The sequence below is a fragment of the Halictus rubicundus genome, chromosome 1, assembly GCF_050948215.1.
Source record: "Halictus rubicundus isolate RS-2024b chromosome 1, iyHalRubi1_principal, whole genome shotgun sequence".
Taxonomy (NCBI): Eukaryota; Metazoa; Arthropoda; class Insecta; order Hymenoptera; family Halictidae; genus Halictus; species Halictus rubicundus.
The window spans coordinates 25,951,545-25,971,357 of NC_135149.1; the positions used below are offsets into that span (position 1 = coordinate 25,951,545).

Sequence of the window (19,813 nt, forward strand, 5' to 3'; positions counted from 1 at the left end):
CTCTCTCTCTCTCTCTCTCTCTCTCTCTCTCTCTCTCTCTCTCTCACTCACTCGCTCTTTCTCTCTTCGTCTCTCCCCAGCCTCTCTCGGCCGTCAGGGTGACAATGGTGTGCAAAGGAGATTAACAAACAGAATAAGCTAACGCATAATCGCATTATTTCTGGCTAAGCCGCATTTAAATTAGATAGAAATTCCATTTAACGAAACAATGCCGGGATGATGATGAGTCACTGCCGCCATACGAGTCGAAATAGACGTTCACCCCCGCACCCCGCCCGGCTGTTTCTGATATTCCTTATTACGCGAACTGACTTCGCGGAGATAATCGGGCCGAACCCGCCGTAAATTCTGACGAGACGCTTCTCGATCTCGTCGGGGCGAGCAGCCAGTGTTTCGAAGTTCAGTTGAAACGGATGATTGCTTTCTGATTAAACCGTACACGCCCTTCATGTTTTAATCGGTCCTCTGATGTCGAGTTGACACAATGCCAAAAAATGCCTTCTTCAAGAATACAAATCCAACGCGAGATGAGAAAAATTTAATCCTCCCACAATGGGGTCCGGGTCCGTTTTGACCCAGAGTACCAAAATCGTCATCCAGTTACTCAATTAATTAACCCTTGGCACTCGAATGGCGACTGTAAGGCGCCACTAAAAATTCCTGTATCATTATTCAAAATACTTTTTACATTGTTAAATTTGTTTGCATTTAATAAATTACTAAACATTTCAGTACTGTACGAGTAAATTGCACCATTTTCGCATGTATAGCATGAAAAAATATATATACGAGGGAAATATTCTAGGTCGGAAGAAATGTTTCGTTTTAAAGTTAAAATGGCTTCGAGTGCAAAGGGTTAAATGGATCCAGCACTAGGGACAACAGAAAGATTAACGTGCCTTCAAGAAATACCTTCAAAAACATTATCAACCACATAGTTATAAAAATATTCCGCCATTCAGTGTCCACAACTAATAAAACCACGCGCAGAACATATTGTTTATTCAGTAAGGGTCTCAAAGTGGACAAGGGTGAAGAAATATTGGACGATTTCGTTTTACAGGATTCAACCCCTTAATGTTTTTTAATCCACAGTTTCGTTCACCGTGGCTGGTTAGAATTCTCGTTTAGTTTGTTCGTTCGAGCTATTTTGTGTTTCTCGGTGGTCACAGTTTTTCGATTTTCTTCTGCCAAATTGAATTAGCACACTGAACCGGTCGCGCGGAGAGAAAAGGGAAAGTTGTGCGGCATGCCCTGCAGCCGAAAAATGTTTCCGAGGACTGTACACAATGGATTCTAGAATATTGAATTATACAGGGTGGATCTGAACCGGGGGTATAAATCTATGCGAACGCATTGTAGAATCAGAACCAGTAGAATTTTCAAGTAGCATATTGTCCGTAATTCCCATCGAAGTCAGGAAAAAACGACAGCCTATATTTTCTGCCTACGTCGTTGCGTAAGCTCTCCCCATTCTGATTGTACTATTAAATAGACGTGTATAGTACTTTCTGTAGCTCTGTGACGAGTAAACAGCGAGAAAATATTCAAAAAATTCATTCCATAATTCAGAAAAATTAGATTCAGATTGAATGTTTTAATTTTGTTTACGGATCCTATTAAACTACCAAACAACATAAAAATTCCATTAAAATATTTAAAAGCGTAAAAAATTCAGTGACAACCATATTTATGGGAAATGTATATTAAAATCGTAGGAATATAAAACGTGAATAATAGATTAATGTCTAAACTACCCCTTTTACTCCGACTTTCATCCCCTCCTACTCACAACGAAACACGCAGCATGTACACTAAAATATTAAAAGTGAAATCATCTGTAACAAACATTTTAACCTGTAATATTGCTGCGTATCGTTTCAGTTTCGGTGACATTAAACCGCCGACAACCCCTAACGAGGAAAAATATCCTGACGGCCGATCAAAAGCAATATTTTAAAAACCCCGAGAGCAATCAAAGCACGATGTATCCGAAACGCGCAAAGACAACAGAGAGACGCGTGGAAACAAGAAAAAAGAAAAAAAAAAGATTCCAGCACACCCCGAGCATCCGAGGCAAGGGTGCCGGCATTGAAAAAGAAAAAAGCGGACGACCATCGTGCCCGCCCACGTGACGACGGCCATGCTCGTGACGTAACAGTGACGTCAGTGGGCCGATGGCGTGCTCGGCACGCTCCGTCGGCCGCGCGGAGAAAATCGTAAACGTGTCTCTATTTTCAATCGACGCACAATCGGATTTACAGGGAAACCCTGTGCACCGTGAAAACCTGGCCGAGATTGAAAGGAACTCGTTTCCAACCGGTGCATCCGGTCTGCCCCTATTTTAACCGCGGCTACCCTCTCCGGCCAGCCAAGAGACAACTAAGAACCTTCAATTTTTGCAACCCCTAAACCCCGACAAGCGAACTGTCTTTTATCGAAGACGTTTCTTAATTGGTGTCCTGTATCGATTAGTTGAGATCGATATAACTCGGGCACTTCATCGAGGTCTCCCGCCGTTATACTAAAGTTTTAGGTGGTAGTTTCCGTTTGCAACCCTCTAGAATTACGGTTGCTAGAGGGGAAACGCTCTTTTTATTAATATTGCTAACTGAGAGCGTGTTTCTTGATCGGTAAGCGCTTCCATTTGAGATTCTTTCAACTAAATTTCCATAGGGTTTCTGTTTTTGTCTTCAACCCCCAGGGTGATGATTTTTTAAGCTGAAGGAGCAGGCACTTTTCGGTGACAAAATTATTTGCTGTAGGCCTATTGAAGGTAGTTAGTAGACTGGAACTAGAAATCTTCCAACCAGTTCGCTCTCAAATTAAATTTCCACGCGCCATTTTCACTTTCCAACCCCTTAGGTACAATCTACGAATGGGGACATTCCTCTGATCAACATTTTCATTGGGAAGTCCATATTCTGCTCAGTTAAGAGACTAAATAAAAGTCTGTAATTAAGATCATTGTTCTGCACGCTATTCTGTTTCAACCCCCTGAAGTACAAATTTTTAAAAACGGATTTTTACTGAACAGTATTACTGGGAACCCTGGGCAGTTGGAAGACTCTAACAAAGAATCTTTCTATCAGTAATTATTTTTTGAAACGAAATTGTCATATGGTAATTTCTTTTTCAACCCCCCAGAGCACAATTTCCGAGATAAGACCAAAACTAAATTTTCTATCGAACTTTGTGAGTTCAGGACCTCTTCTAACCAGTTAAGAGCCTGCAATGAGACTCTCATCTTCAAACGAAATTTCCACACTGTTTCAACCCTTAAGATAATTCCCGAGTCGGGAGTAGAAAAGAATAATTTTCGAGTCAAGAGCACGCTTCAGGCTTCCCCTCGACCAAAGGCGGCCAAGAATCACCAACCACTATTCCTGTCCTCGAACAGGATTTCGAAACGCTGTTCTTTTTCACCCCGAGCAGTACAACTCCCGAGAGCGGAGCGAAAGAGACGTTCGCCTATTGATCAGCGTTGGAAATCGATGGAACTGTTTTCGTCTGCGGACGCAACTGGTAGTCGACGAGTGCAGGGTGCATCGAAAAGGGGTTGGAAACGGGTCTTACCTGCGCACCACCGCCGACGATCGACTGGTATGCCGACTGGAAGACGCTGCCGAGCTGCGTGAGCCCGTCGTCCTCCATCTGGAACATGATGTCCGCGCCGGGAGAGCCGTTGTTGTTCAGATTGTTGTTGTTTACCATCAGCTTCTCCGTGCTGGCGACGTCGCGCAGTATTGTGTTCGACTGCATCTCGCGGCCACCTTGGGGGTGGTTGAAAGGAGAGGGGAGCGGGGGATGGTCTTGCGGTTAGGCTGTCGCTACTCTAAGGAGGAGAGAGGATAGAGGAGGAAGGAGAAGAAGAGAGAGAGAAGAGAGAGGCCGGGTTTCGGCCGCCAGGTGGTTCGCTATCAAATCTTGGTGACGATCGCGCCTCGACCGTGGTGTATCGCTCTCATCGTCCGGCTAGGTAGCCAGAGTCCCTCGCCAGGGGGTGGCTTTAGCTGGTGAGCTCCGCTGGACAGTGCGCACACGTTTCGTGGATTTCGGGGCGCATATCAGACGGCCACTTTCTGATGGGACTCGTAAAACCAACGGTCACACAACGGCAAACAGGGTTCTTCGGTCTTTCACTGAGAAACGCGGGCAACTGGGGGGACAGAGTCGAATTCGGAGCAGTTAGGGGATGATTTTGGTGGTTGAGCTCCACTGGACAGTGCGCTCACGTTCCACCGAGGATCTCGGGGAGCATATCAGGCTGCCACTTGAAAATTCCCGGCACTCACTGGGTCCTCCGTTTTTTCACTGAGAATGGAGATCAGGGGGGGCAGAGTCAGATCACTGCACGCTTAGGGTACGGCTCTATCAGATGAGCTCCGCTGGACAGTGCGCACACGTTCCTAGTATTTCGGGTCGCATAATCAGCTTTCGCCACTTTCGGACGGGACTTCCGGGAGCACCGGGCACACACTGGCAAACTCGTTCGGTTTTCACTGACGATTAGGGGACAGAGTCAGATCGGAGCATTGCTCGATACGGGGCTGAGCCTCACAAGGTTCGACGCCGCCGCGTGCCACGAGGACGCATCGCGTACCACTAGGCATTCACCCGCGCGCCCATGCACCATCCGACGCGCGGCGTCGCTTTTTCAACCGAAGACGAACACCTGTTCACGGAATTGTACAAGGAAGCGAAGCGCACTGGGGACGCGAGGACGCAGAGCCGAGCAGAGTCGAGTCCGGAGGACCGTTCGCGGAGAAACCGGACGAACCACCACTCGACGAACGATTGCAACGGAGAGCACTGTGCACGAGAGATTATGGTCAACGTGACACGATGGAAGCCGAGAATTTCGGATGCGAGATCGATCGGCAGGGCAGAAGCGAGAGCTGCGTGGACAGGCGACGAGGAGCAACCACGCGGGATCCTTCCTGCACGGGGTACGCGAAGAGACTGACGCTTCGCGAGGGGAGGCTCCCGCCCCACCCCTCCCCTTCCGGCTACGCCGACCCCCCACTACAACCCGAAACTAATCCCCTCCAAACGGCTACGGATGCGCGGCTAGCGATGGGCGCTCGAACCTCTCACTCTCGAATTCTACTCCAAAAGTTGAAATCCGAGGATTCCGGGGTGAACTGTGTTTTTCGAGTGTTTCGAGCTTGGTTCACTATTTTTTGGATAATTCGGGTTTGCATAGGAATCTTAGAAATTGTTTTGTAGTTGAGATTGAGGTATTTTCTGACAGCGTGGTTTTTTGGAGTAATTCGAGTTTAGTTCTTAATTTGGAGAAATTGGAGATCGAACCATTTTTATTAAAAATATTTACATAATTCGTTGTTTAAAGAGTATTTTGAGTTTACTTGACAATTTGGAAAACATTGGAGTTTGAATCATTTTTTTTTTAATGATTACACAATCGAATAAGGTGGTTTTTCGTTCATTTTCAATTTACAGGTTAATATCATAAAGTTTGTTTTATAAAGTGTATCTATTAGAGTATTTTGTGTTTACTTGACAATTTGGAAAAAATTGGAGATTGAACAAATTTTTTCAAAAATATTTATACAAGCCACTCAGGTGGTTCTTCATTCATTTTCAAGTTACAGGTTGATGCCATAAAGTTCGTTCTATAAAGTGTATCTATCGGAGTAATTCGAGTTTAATTCACAATTTGGAAAAAATTGGAGATTGAACCATTTTTATCCAAAATACACAATCGACTAAGGTAGTTTTTCATTCATTTCCAATTTACAGGTTAATACCATAAAGTCTGCTTCATAAAGTGTATCCATTGGAGTATTTCGAATTTACTTGACAATTTGGAAAAAATTGGAGCTCATGTAGGTTTTCCAATAGTCACATTATTAGGAGTTTTTTACTCTGCACAAATTTTAACACTGTCAGGTGAGCAGCGATTAGGTACCTAACGATTAACATTATCTAGTAATGGAGGGAGGTGAATTTTCGCTGAAGTGTTTACAAGTACTGAATAATTAAATGGTTCGAACCAACGACTATAAATTAACAGCACTTTTTATAATTCTTGGTTGAAGTAATATGTGAACAGTTAGAAATATTCAGAGTTCAAAAAATTGTCAATCCTATTGTTAAATGTCAGAGCAAATGTCTTTGAAGTGTCCGACGTGCTCAAAAAAAGAAGCCGAGTTTTATTAACCCTTAGCACTCGAATGGCGACTATAATGCGTCACTAAAAATTGCTATATCATTATTCAAAATATTTTTTACATTATTACATTTATTTGTATCTAATAAATTACTAAACATTTCAGTACTGTACAAGTAAATTCCACCATTTTAGTATGTATAACATCGAAAAAAAAATATATAGAAGGGTTTATTATATATTTTTGGTTGGAAGAAATGTTTCGTTTTGGAGTTAAAATAACTTCCGAGTACGAAGGGTGAAATTTTCTTCGTTTCTGTAGAATTTTAATTTCACTAGCCAGTCGATAGGACTCGACAAAGCTAGATTGGAGGATCTATCTTCATTCAATGATTATTTTTAAGAGTTCCGAGCTGAGTGCCCGATGACAGCGAGATGGATTAGTATTTGCATACGTTATAAATACTATAATAGTATACATTGACCGAAATAAAATACGGCTGTGTGCGTGGTCAACGATGGATGCTGGGAGTCACCTGTTTTTGCAGTTGATTAATTCAGTGACACATTCGAAATTGCCGCCTATAAAACGACACAATGTAGCTCGGCACTTTTTGCATGTATGGAATACAAATGTCATTAACCCTTCCGGAGCTCCTAATTTCTGTACATCCTCCCTTTCAACCATTCCTCTAAACATGGAAATGACCTAATCGGAGACCCACAAGAATGACTAGAAATTCAGATTTTCAATCCTCTTTCAATTCGTAAGCCAAAAGCAAATTTTTCACAGCTTATCTACCGCTGCAAAAAAACAGCAGGGCAAAGTCTCAAGAAATAATTCGTTCGCTTAACCCTTTCGAGACGGATTTTCGGTATTTATGGGATATACTGGGATGTGCGTGTACCAACAGTCTCGAAAGGGTTAAATATGCATGGCAATCACCTTGTTGCCAGTAGAATTATAAAAACGAGAGACAATTCTAACTCTTTGCACTCGAAGCTATTTTAACTCCAAAATGAAACATTTCTTCCTACCTAGAATATTGCCCTTCTATATATATATATGTTTTTATGTCATACATACGAAAATCGTGCAACTTACTCGTAAAATACCGAAATGTTTAGTAATTTATTAAATACAAACGAATGCAATAATGTATAAAATATTTTGAATAATGATACAGCAATTTTTAGTGGTGCCTTACAGTCACCGTTCGAGTGCTAAGGGATAAAATTCGGAAGGTTCTGTGAAACCTAAAAACGCGGTTCTTTCAGAGCCATCGCTAGACTCGGGCCTCTCAGTCCCTGCGAGAGCATCTCTCTCTCTCTCTCCTCTCCCCTCGAGCCGGTATGTCGGACCAGAGAACGTTTCGGCTCCCCCTTCACGTTCCCTGCACGCAGGAAGCAACCCCTAGCGCGAAGGGCCGGCGTTTTTGCCCGCAGAACCCACCACTCTTTCTCGTGTAGCGACGACGACGACGACGACGACGACGACGACGGGGGAGACGAGTGTAGGTGGATGGCTCCCTCTCTCTTCCTCTCTCTCTCTCTCTCTCTCTCTCTCTCTCTCTCTCTCTCTCTCTCTCTCTCTCTCTCTCTTCCTGCCGTCCCGAAAACATCGGTCCACTTGTTGAGTCGGAAAGAGAGCCGAAAGAGAGAGAGAGAGAGGGAGAGTCCTCTTTTCCGGCGGCGCACGCGAAAGTGCCCCGGCGTCTTCGGAGGAGACAAAAGCTCCGCGTTACCAGGAAGCCGTGGAACGAAGAAACGCGAAACACGCAGCACCGCGGGGTTTTGCGGACGCGAGATCGAACGAGAACACAGAGACTGGGACGCGTACGCCACACGGGAAGCACGCACTTTCCCGTTTCGCGAAATACCTTTCGCCTCCGTCCGGTCAAACCGCCGCCTTTCTTCTCGCACGATTTTTAGGGTACCGTTGCCTCCGGGGCGCCCGCTCCGAGACAGTCGGACTGTGTGGTCCTCGGGCAGAAGATCGCTGAAAATTGTCCATCAGGAGAGTTGTAAAAATTCTCCACGGGAGATCATAGATATTGCCTGGGACGATCAAACGATTTTAGGGTACCGTTGCTGCCAGCGTTTTGGCCAGGAGTGTTCGAACTGTGCGGTCTCTTCGGCGAACACCACGGAACCTTTTCTTTGATATCTTATAATAATCTTAGCGTACCGTTGCAAATTGCCCATTCGAACCGCTGTAAAAATTCTCCGCGGGATATATTGCCTACGAGAAGGTAAAATAATACTCCCTCTGTCCCATAATAATAGTGGCAGTTGATGAACTTGATTTGTCCCATAATAATAGCAGCGAAAGAAAATCAATGTAGCACGCAACATTTATCGTCAGAAAACTAGATTAAATTAAAAATATTGCTCCTAATTTTTATTTTGAGTGTTGACATAGTTTCTGGATTTTTCAATCATTTCTTTACTGCAGTTTAAACTTGTGGGCAGGATCCCTTGGCTGCGAAGCTTTTCAAACTCCCTTTTTTTCATCGTACTCTTACAATGGGTCGATATTCAACTGAAATAAAACAATTGATTTCGATCAGCCGATGAAATTAGAAGAATAGTTATAATTCGTAATACAGTGATTTCTCTATATATGTCGCCAAGGCCTGGATGATAAACGTCGCGGAATTATCCCCACTACCGTATACCCCGTGAGGCCTCGGACACCGTGGAGTGTAAACATAACACGGGTATGTCTCCTGGACGATACATGACGCTGCCAAGACCCGAGTTGTTGACATATATCGAGAATTCACTGTAATCAAGTTAACCTAAAAATTGAAAGATGTGTCAAAACAAATAACAGATGTCATGAAACAGAGGGAGTATTAAGGTGCCGAGCATGTTTCAAGCCTCGGTGTATCTCACATTTGTAAAAATGCCCAACAATATAAAATTCAATAAAATATTTAAATTTCGAGGCCAATCAGAATAATCTTCAGTGGCTCGAGTACTGAAACAGCGACAGAAGGGAAATTGGTGTTCAACGAAGGTTTTTCAGAAATGAAAGTGGGGGTCTGCCTCGTTAAGAGGCTCTGTTCAAGCCTCGGTGTTTCTCACATTTGTAAAAATTCCTAACAAAATAAATTCAATAAAATATTTAAATTTCGAGGCCAATCAGAATAATCTTCAGTGGCTCGAGTATTGAAACAGCGACAGAAGGGAAATCGGTGTTCAACGAAGGTTTTTCAGAGATGAAAGTGGGGGTCTGCCTCGTTAAGAGGGTTTCGATGGACCCATCTCCGGACATGTATCGAGGCGATGTCGAGAGTGGTTCTCGGGTTGTTCCCGAGTGTATATCGAGCTACTTTTTTCCTGGTCGAATGTCCGGCTGGTCATATCCGGATTTCAATCCGGGAAAACTGGAACTCTCGCTCGTTTGCCAAGTGGGTTAGATTGGGTCGGGTGAGGTTAGGTAATTATATACCTTCGGCCAGTCGCGTGGGTACGACACTAAAATTACTCACGAATTTCCAACTAACGAGCACTACCTTTGGCGCCACGGAGGTATCTCGTTTGTCTCCCGAGACAGATTTTCCGAAACCGTGGTATCGTCGCGGCCCTTTCGCCCCGCGGAATGAAGATATTTTCGCCTAACAGATCGTTTAGCGACGCTTCAACACGGTGCAACTTAGCTCCGGTCCCGTTCGCAGAATTGACGCACGCCTCTCCGGCTCGTTGAGACGCGTAACAAGCTGGACTTTTTTCCGGGTGGAATCTAGCCGCATCTTCTTTGTTTTTCAACCTGCTAGGAAATTCTGCCCCCACTCGATCGTCCGTACATGCTAAAACTGATCTGGATTGTAGATTTTATGGATTTGACAGAAATGAGTAGATGCGATTTAAAACAATACAGTGTTTACACTGTACATGTCCCAAATGCCTAGCCGATAAAAGTCCCAGAACTATCCTCAAGTTTCGATGACAATTTCTACGTTCGGCGTGGATCAAAGAATAATATCTCCTGACCGATATATGTCACCGACTAGACCCATGTATTGGATATATATCGAGTAAACGCTAAGATTTTTAATTCCAATTTTATCACTACCTCTAATTGTAAGTTAATAATCATGAACAGAATTATTCTTTTTACTTTGTTGGACCTAACCAGACCACTCCAATAATCATGCGACAAAAAATTACGTTAGCTTCCCAAAATTCCCAGGACAAGTATTAAAAGAAGTTTTTATTTTCTTGGCCCGCTTAAAAATTCCAGGAGTCCAGTCAATAAAATAAAAATAATTTCATCTCTAAACTTCCAGCAAACGTTAGAAAACAACGAATGCCCAGTAGGTCGGCGTTTACCGAAAGAATTTATTCCATCGAACCTTCCCGGAACGTGTTCGAAGCAATAAAAGTTAATTTTTGTGTACTCCCTCTTAATTGTCCGTGTTAGAATGCGTTTAGAACGTCGTGCGGCCTCTAAGGAAGCACGGTTGAGCGAGAAATGAATTCGGTATGCAATTAGAGTGATTCGAGGCCGCCCTAACCTAAGGGAAAGGTAACGGTCGGGGCAGCATTTTTTCGTTGGGACAGGGCAAGGTGCGTCCGAAATGATATTCGGGAAGACCATATGCCGGTGTAGTGGCGCGACAAGTACCTTTCGAGATTTACAGCGGCCATATTAATGCCAGCAAGTGCGCCACGGGAGTCCCGGCGAGTCCTCGTGGCAGAGAGACGTAAAATTTTCTCGTCTCCGACCGAAGGGACCCGAGAAACCCACGGACGAGAAACCGATGCGGATCGGTCGTTAAAACCTGGCCTCGGACCAGAGCTCCCTACGATACTTATCAGCCGAATCAACGAATCAGGAATTACGCAACTGTTTATTTGAACGGCGTCGTTATTTATCTTCGAGCTTGACGAACTTTCTGCCGCGCGCGCTCTCGAGTTAACCGTGTGACTTCTTTTTTCTTTTTCTTTTTTTTTCCCCCTGTCCGTTTCGAGTGTCCCGATCTGATACACACCGCGTAGATTACATCTTGATGCAGATAAAATTACCGCCGGATCGACGGTGGCCGGCTCTCCGGCCATTATTTACGGGATCGTAAAAATGGGGAACACGCCACCCTGCAGGGAAAGTTCCGAATCGAGCACTTCCGCTGAATTTATTAATCCGTAGTGTTCCGAAGTGGGCCGAGCCGACGATTTTTCTTATTAGTGGACTGTGCTCTTTTATGCGCTTATGGAATTCGTGAAACCGCGAGGAAACGTTGAAATTAAGAAGAAATTTTCTAGTCTGTGAAACAAGTTTCCCTTTTCTTCCGGTTTTCATAAAAGCCAAAAATTTATACACGTTTATAACAGAAATGAGTAAACGCAAAACTAATGCATATTTTAAGGGGTAACCATAAGTAATCAATTATTTCCAAAGAATTTGTTCTGCCTTTAGTTCTGTACCGATCGTTAAAGAAGAAACACGTATTCTTTTACAGTTTTCGGTAAAGCAGCCTGTGTTCAAAATATTCTAAAAAGTATAATTTTTTTCTACGACCCTGTAATAAAATGGCGGCGTCCGTACCTAACGAGGATTTAATGCAACGGGAACAACAAAGAAAATTTGCGATGTTTATGGAGATGTATTGAAGGTCAACAAGTGTCAACGTCGGTTCAGAAGGTTTGCTGCTGGTGATTATGATCTCTCTGACAGGCCTCGAAGTGGATGACCAGTTGAATTTGATAATGACAATCTAAAATCTCTAGTGGAAGCTGATCCAAAATTAAGTATACAAGAATTATCGAGAAGCCTTGGGTCCACATGGTCAACTATACAAAGGCACCTACACGAAATGGGAAAGACATATGGGTACCGCATCAATTATCTGAGACCAACAAGAATATTCGTCGATCAATTTGCACTTCATTGCTATCCAGATTTCGTAGAGATCCATTTCTTAGCAAAATCGTTACCGGAGATGAAAAATGGATTCTTTATCATAACATAAAGCGTTCCAAGCAATGACTTTCTGCAAATCAAACCGCAATATCAACCCCTAAACGTAGCTTATCACTTAGAATGGTGTTAGTGTGCATTTGGTGGGACTGTCGTGGCAGTATTCACTTTGAGATGTTGAAACCTGGAGAAACAGTTACTGCTGAGTTGTATTGTCAGCAATTACAACGACTGCGTTCAGAACTATTGAAAAAGAGGGCATCTTTAGTCCACAGAAAAGGTGTAATACTGCAAATTGACAATGCCCGGCCCCACACAACGAAACTCACTCAGGAAAATGTCAAAAAATTGCAATGGGAAGTTTTTGCTCTCTCTGACCATCATCTTTTCAGATCTCTGGAGCATTATTTAAGAAATAAAACATTCACTTCTGCACAAGATGTAAGGAGGCACCTTGAATCGTATTTTGCTTGACGAACTCTGGATTTCTATAAGAGGGGGATTGAAAATTTGCAGGAAAGATGGCAAACTGTCCTTGATAATGATGGAGAATAATAATAAATTAAGAAATAAAAACTTGAATTTACTACAAAGTTCGTTTTAGATTTCAAAATAATGGGTCCCCCTAATATATTTTACAGGATTTTTTATTTTCATTGTTTACTTTTCATTTGCGGCAAAAATTAATCAAATGCAAAACAGTAAAATTCCAAGAATATATTGTTACATTATTTGTATCTTATTACGTCGCTCCCGTAGCTTAAAATTAACGCATACATCCCGAATTTGTTTACCCCAAAAAATCACGAACACGGTGAAGTTCCAGGTGTGCGTACACCACGGGTGTCGCTGGTGAAACTTCTAACCGCCATGAGCAGACCTCAGGTACAAGGTAGCCCCTAACTGCGAAGTGCTGGTGCCACATTGTTCTGCAGGCTTATTTTGATTCTAGCTCTGTACCTGTCGCCTTTAATTATTTTACAGCCGGTACCAGCCGTAGTCATTCATCATTTCTTTCCACCTGACACCCTCAAATCCACCTTAACTTCGGAGCCGATTTCCTACTCCCTCGACCCATTGTCCCAGGATTTATTGTTTTACAGCGCGGGTCTTCACTTCTGCAAACATTGTCCCTAATTCGAAAAATTCTGGGGACTATATGGGCCCTCCTCGCGTACCCAAAGGAAATGGTGGCTGATTGAGGGTCTTCGAGGAAGAATGCAATTCTACACAGTTACTTGCGTTGAAAAGCACACGCGATTTAGCGGAGAAAATATAGCCAAAAATATTTGGGATCGTTGAATATTATGCAAAGTTTCTCGGTTTAAATGCAGTGATTTCTCTGTATATGTCGCCAAGGCATGGATGATAAACGTCGCGGGATTATCCCCACTACCGCGGGGTATACGAAGCTCGAGAGGCCCCGGACGTCGAGGTGTGTAAACATAACACGGCTCGGGTATGTTTCCTGGACGATACACGACGCTGGCAAGAACTGTGTTGTTGACAAAAATCGAGTATGGATGAAATTTAACCTCTTAACTCCTTGCTATACCGAGTCAGACTCGTGACGAAGATTCTGAACAGAATGTAATAAATATGTATGTGATTAATAGACTGCGAATCTTTATGCAAAATAAAATTTTTATACATCAATTGCAATCTATAGGAGCTAAGTAAAAATTTATTTTGCTCATTAGTAATTTTTGTATGTCAGAAATGGTATATCGACATTGTTAAACTCTGTCAATCTTTTTACTGTTTTGAATTACACCTACTCATTTTTGTCATAAATGCATAAAATCCGCAGTCTAGTCATTAATTTCCTTTAAACCGAAATAACATTCTATTTTGTTGTAGTTGATACTTTGGAGAAAACATGGGCACACAATAAATATAAACTATCTTTTTTGTCCGCAATGCTATCTCCTGGGTACGGCGCGCTCGTCCGCGTAAGGCACAAAAGCCACTATAGTGGCGTTACCGTTCAAACTGATTCTCTCCACGGAAGCCACCATAGTGGCGTGCCGTTCAAACTGATGCTCTCCGCGGAAGCCACTATAGTGGCGTACAGTGCTGAAGAGTTTAATATCAGAGAAGTGATTGCTATCCGAAAACCCCGTTATTCGCACACTTCCGTCTGTCCGTCAGTTCGGATATGGGAGGCTCTACCGTACCTGTGCCCCGTGCAGACCTATCGGGACGAGCATCGAGGATCGATCGATCCAACTGTTCTTCCCTGGGTTCGAAGCTCGGATCAAGTGTCTCCAATAGAAAGGTCCCCGAGACGATTGGTGTCAACTCGATGCTTCTCTTCGGACTCGTTGCCATCGGAATATGTTTCGCGTGGTCCGGCTGCTTGCGACGTGGGATCGTGGGTGAACAACTCGTACGATTCCACTCGGAACGATTGCTGCTAATGCGTTGACCCCCCGGGGCGATATACGTGATCGAACTATATCAAAAAATCCCCCGTCTCGCGGTTGATTCGTTGCAGCACCTTGCTGACACGTCCCCTGGTGGTTTTACTTATATATGAGAAAAACGAGTAGGTACAATTTAACGCAGTGGATACATTAAAATAATTTAGGCACGTCGATGCATTATTTTCGGCTTATTAAAATTATTGAAAGAAGATGAAAGTTTCTATCCGTCTGCTGTTCGTTGTAATCGATGCTAACGATTTTTAAGGGTTCCTCAGGGTTGAGGACTCAGCTGGAAATTCCACGCGTCACCTAAACGGCAGGTAGACAGTAAAGCTAGAGGAGACAAGCTACTCAGACCCATCTTCACTCCCTAGACGCCCAATTCTTAGATCTTAGTGCGCAGAATTGATCACGAGTGTTCTTCAGGGTTGACGACTCGGCTAGAAATTAATTCCACGTGTCACCTACGCGCCATATCGTCGGAAAACAAAGAAGCTACTGAAGAAAGAACCTCACTGTGTGGACGATCCAATGCTTCGATCAAAGTGCACGGAATCAATCATACACGTCCTTCGGCATCACCTAGAAATAATTCCACGTGTCTCCTGAGCGCCACATCGTCGGAAAACAAGAAACCCAGCGAAGAACAGAAGCTACCTGACCCATCTTCGCTCCGTGAACGCCCAAACCCTTCGATCAGAGTACTTGGACGCGATCGCAAGAGTTCCTCAGGGTCGAGGAGTCACCTAGAAATAATTCCACGAGCTACATCCGAGTGTCGTGTCGTTGGAAAACAAGAAAGTTAGCGGGACCAAGCTGTTTGACCCATCTTCGCTGATTTGAAACCCCTTGTGCTTCGATCGCGGTGCGCGGGGACCGATCGTAGACGTTCCTCAGGGCCGACGCGTCACCCAGAAACGAATCCACGTGTCGCCTAAACGGCAGGTCGCCGCGGAACAAGAAAACTAGAAATGAGAAGAAGGTACTCTGACCCGAGTACCGTCTTTGCTCTGTTGACTCCCGAATTCTTCGATCGCAGTGCGCGGGGACCGATCGTGGACGTTCCTCAGGGTCGACGCATCGTCTAGAAATTATTCCACGTGTCACCGGATCGGCGGGTGATCAAGAAAGCGATCGAGGAAAGGCAAAGAGGAGGTTCGCGGCACCGAACGGAGGAAGACGAAGAGCAACGTCGTAACCTGTCGGCGTGGGGAGGTGTTTCGTCATTGGCGGCGGGCAACAAATAATTAGGTAACCTCGCCAGGCCAACTGTGTAAACTGCGGGTCTCGCGATCATCCGCGCCGCTCGGCTCGAGGAGACACATCGAAAGTACAAGGGAAGAGGAGATAGAGATAGATAGATAGAGAGAGAAAGAGAGAGAGAGAGAGAGAGAGAGAGAGAGCAAGAAGAAACGGAGACGAGAAAGAAAGGTGGAGAGTCGTCGACCCGGACGCCTCTTCTTCTCGTTCGTCGTGTTCGTCGCCGCGTGGTCCCTCCCCGTTCGCGAGCCCGGCGTTCTCCGGCGCAAAGAACGAAAGAAAGAAAAACGAGAGGGAAACAGAGAGAGAGAGAGAGAGGGGGAAGGGGAAGAAGAGAGAGAGAGAGAGAGAGAGAGAGAGAGAAAGAAGAAAAAATAATCATAAGACCGCTGTCGGTCGTTGTCGGCTGATGCTCCTTGTCGAGCGTTCTCGCGAGGACACGGCAAAAAGCCCACGCGAGCAAGAAGACGGAACTCCGACGTTGCCTCGTGCCATTACCAGCCGAACCCGTACGCCGTTACCAGCCGAGAGCTGATATAATTAAGGCCGATCGTTAGATAACGCGAAAATTGACTGAGATCGAAATTGAACGATAAGGCGTCGACGGGACCGGCTCCGGGGAAAGTACAGGCGACGAGGAACAACCGCGATCCGATCCGATCCGATCCGATTCGATTCGGGCCGAACCCAGCGTGTGTAAATTCTTCGAGGCTATTGCCGTGCAGTCGGCGAACTGCGTTCCCTCTTTTCTGCAAAGGTCGCTGTCCACCAACACGATCCTCTTAATGCTACGTCCACAAAACACTATCGATTGCGGCTAGTTCACATTTCGTGGAAATTGAGAAGATTGGAAAAGACTGAGCACTTTACGATATATGTCAACGACACCGGTCTTGTCAGCGTCATACATCGTCCAGGAGACGTACCCTAACCGTGTTATGTTTACACTCCTCGGTGTCCGAGGCCTCTCGAGCTTCGTGGCCCCGCACGACGTATACCCCGCGGTAGTGGGGATAATTCCGCGACGTTTATCATCCAGGCCTTGGCGACATATAAAAAGAAGTCACTGTATTGGGGGACTCCGGAATTTTTATTGCAAAATAAAAATCTGTTGCATTTGTAGCAGGACACAGAAGTTGTCAATTATTTCTGTTTTTACTCATTCTTGTGACGAAATGATTTTTTTATCACCTATAAGGGAATTTTAGGAGAGAATTTCTAGTACTTTGAGCATTTTTGAAATCGCTATATTCAGTTTTAACCGCTTCCACTACGATTTATTTCACTAGAACTGTTTCGTGCTTCGTGATTTCCTAAAAAAAAGGGGAAAATTTATTGTATGCCTATATGTTCAACAGCTGCACATTAGTACACTGCACATACATATTTATTAGACTCTGTTTGGAATCGTCATCACGAGTATGACTCGATATTGTAGGGGTTAATTCATGTACTAATTATTTTGTAAATCTATAGTGTTATAGCTGAATGAGTCACGTCAAAAGCTTAACAGAAAAGAAAAAGATTTTCTGCAACTGCGACAAAAATGAGTAGGTGTTATTTAAAATAGAAAAACATTAGAAGAACTTGAAAATGCTGTTATGTTATTTTCAATTAATAACATACATATTTATTAGACTGTTCGGAATCTAGGGCAAGGGATTAAACTACAAAAAATTTCATTCATCGACTGAAAGATTGCAATGAAAATAAAATATACATACTATTTGTCTTGGTTAATTTTACGTTAAATTGTTAACCATTGTCTACTGTAACTAAACTATAGATTTTATGTATTTATGAATAAACTATAGTATTTATGACTATATTGGGCGAATTCAATTAAAAATCTTCACTTCATATCATAACTCAATATTACAAGTAGACTGCGGATCTTTGTGCAAAATAAAAAATGTTTGCATCGATTGCAAGACGCAGGAGCGAAATAAAAATTTCTTTCTTCTTTTAATTACTTTATTAAGCTGAAACCAGTACGCTGACATTCTTAAATCTTTTTAATACTGCTTTAAATCGTGGTTACCCATTTCTGTCATAAATGCATAAAATCCGCAGTCTACTTATGACAGACATAAGTTTGAAAAAATAGAATTAAAAGAATTTGAAAATATGAATGTACTATCTCCAGCTTATTGAAGTCGTCAGAGAAAGAAAACCATTGTCACGTTGTCCCCGCTTCTCCGACATATTTTATTTTGCGCAAAGATCCGCAGACTAGTATAATTAAATTTTCTTTAGAGAAGTCACTTTTTGCTAGTGTATCAGACGGCGGACGTTTATGGAAATTGATATTTCGGATCGGTTTGAAGGAAACGAGATTAATCGAAATTTGATTCGATGCGTTGAGAGATCCGGGAGATTAATGACGATCCGTAGCCGCGTTAAGTTTTAATGAGATCTTGTGTTCTATTGATTTTTGCAGACTCGTAATTGACTCCGTGATTTATTGACTGCACGGATTATAGTAATCCCTGTACCAACATGAAAATTTCTGTCGAGCAGACACAGAGTGCAATATAGATAAAATACCGTCGAGAAAAAGCAAATATAAACCGGGAATATGTACAAGTCAGACACCGTGCCGAGGATCAATAATGTAATTACACTGTGGTTCTGTTTTTCGAAAGATGTAACCCGACGTTTACAGACAGTTATAACAGCTGTCCAACCCAATCCTCTCGTTGGTCACGTGTAATGAATCTGGAGTAATTGCAGTAGACCAGACAGCTATTATGACAGATAGTGTACGGTCGGGTCTCTTCTTTTCAAGAACAGGATATAGTCGCTCGGATTAGCTATAACCGAACGTTTAAATGCTAATAAAGAACCACTAAAGAAGTTGATTCGCTCGTAAAACGGGCAGTTTCGCAAATGAGTACCGTGCAATTACATTTTCCGTGTTATACGCACGACATCGCGGATTTTTACGCATTTATAAACTTCACCGATTCGCGTGGAAACGCGTTGATAAACACCGGCGACGTTTCCACTTTATTTGCTCGAAGACAGTTTACTGTGTTTGGCTTCGCCAACACAGCTTTCGATAAAAGCAATCTTCGCGGAATTTTATGAAATGAAAATGGAAGTTAACGGAAAAAAACGCGATGAGAAACACTAATCATTAGCAACCAGGCTGCTTTAGCTTCTCAAGGACACTTTGTCTTGTTGGGACACTTTCGGTCGCTGAAAGCAATTTTTTCTTCCTCCTGAATTTTTATAATTTATTTTCTGAATGGAAATGGAAAGTGACAAAAGAGAAGAGCGTAACATGGAAACACCAAGAATTCGCAAACAAGAACACTAGGATTCTCACTGAGCACGATTGCAATAATTATAAAGATCTAGTTCTACATAATTACGTAGAACTAGATTTTCCATAAAAATGCTGTTAAAATGCAGTATCAATATATTTTATTATCAATTCGCTGTTCAGAGTAAATTCTTTAGATACTGTCAAACGTTCAATTTTTCAGTGTGTATATTGCAAGGCAAATATCACTAAACCGTGTCAATATAAATCAAATACACAATGCTGATTTAAACTGTAAAGAAAAATTACTGTAAAATAATTCTCCAAGGATCGTCAAAGCAACTGTTCCCGGAGGTGCCGCGAGGGTTAAACAAAACAAAATGGACCAACTAAAACCCTTCAGTGCCAAACACTTTCGCAAACCGCAGTGGAGATCCGCGAATCCCCCCGCACCCCTCGGGATCGTTCAACGTGCCAACAAATCGAACACAAAGATCTTCCCTCCGCGACTTTGTCCGGAACTCGCCCCTACCGCGGGGCTGGAAAGAATCGTCGCGAGCGTTCCATAAAAGTGATTTAATTTCCCGGTACAACTCGTTCGGCGTGGGAGGGTGACCGGCTAAAAGGTAATAGTTAATAACGCAGCGCAGCTGAAAAGGGGATTCGGTAATCCGCTTCTAATTTCTAAAACAAAGACAGCGGAAGGAGGAGGAGGAGCAGTATGAAGAGGCGAAAGAGGTGTGGTAGGAGTAGACCGTGCTGGATCGAGGACGGGAAAGTGAAAGAAGGACGGGAGACCT

General features: G+C 43.4%; 1 protein-coding gene across 3 annotated transcripts in view; it reads right to left on the minus strand.

Moving 5' to 3' along the window:
• Window positions 1-19,813, minus strand: part of Da (transcription factor daughterless) — a 275,108-nt gene that overhangs the window by 173,267 nt on the left and 82,028 nt on the right. Inside the window, exon 1 of one of the 3 annotated variants that reach the window (XM_076796365.1) lies at window positions 3,577-3,786. The exons of the other annotated variants lie outside the window; for them this stretch is intronic. Coding sequence (XP_076652480.1) covers window positions 3,577-3,762 — 186 coding nt within the window. The 5' untranslated portion in view covers window positions 3,763-3,786. Of the gene's footprint in view, window positions 1-3,576; window positions 3,787-19,813 lie in introns of those variants that run through there. 3 annotated transcript variants of the gene reach the window in all.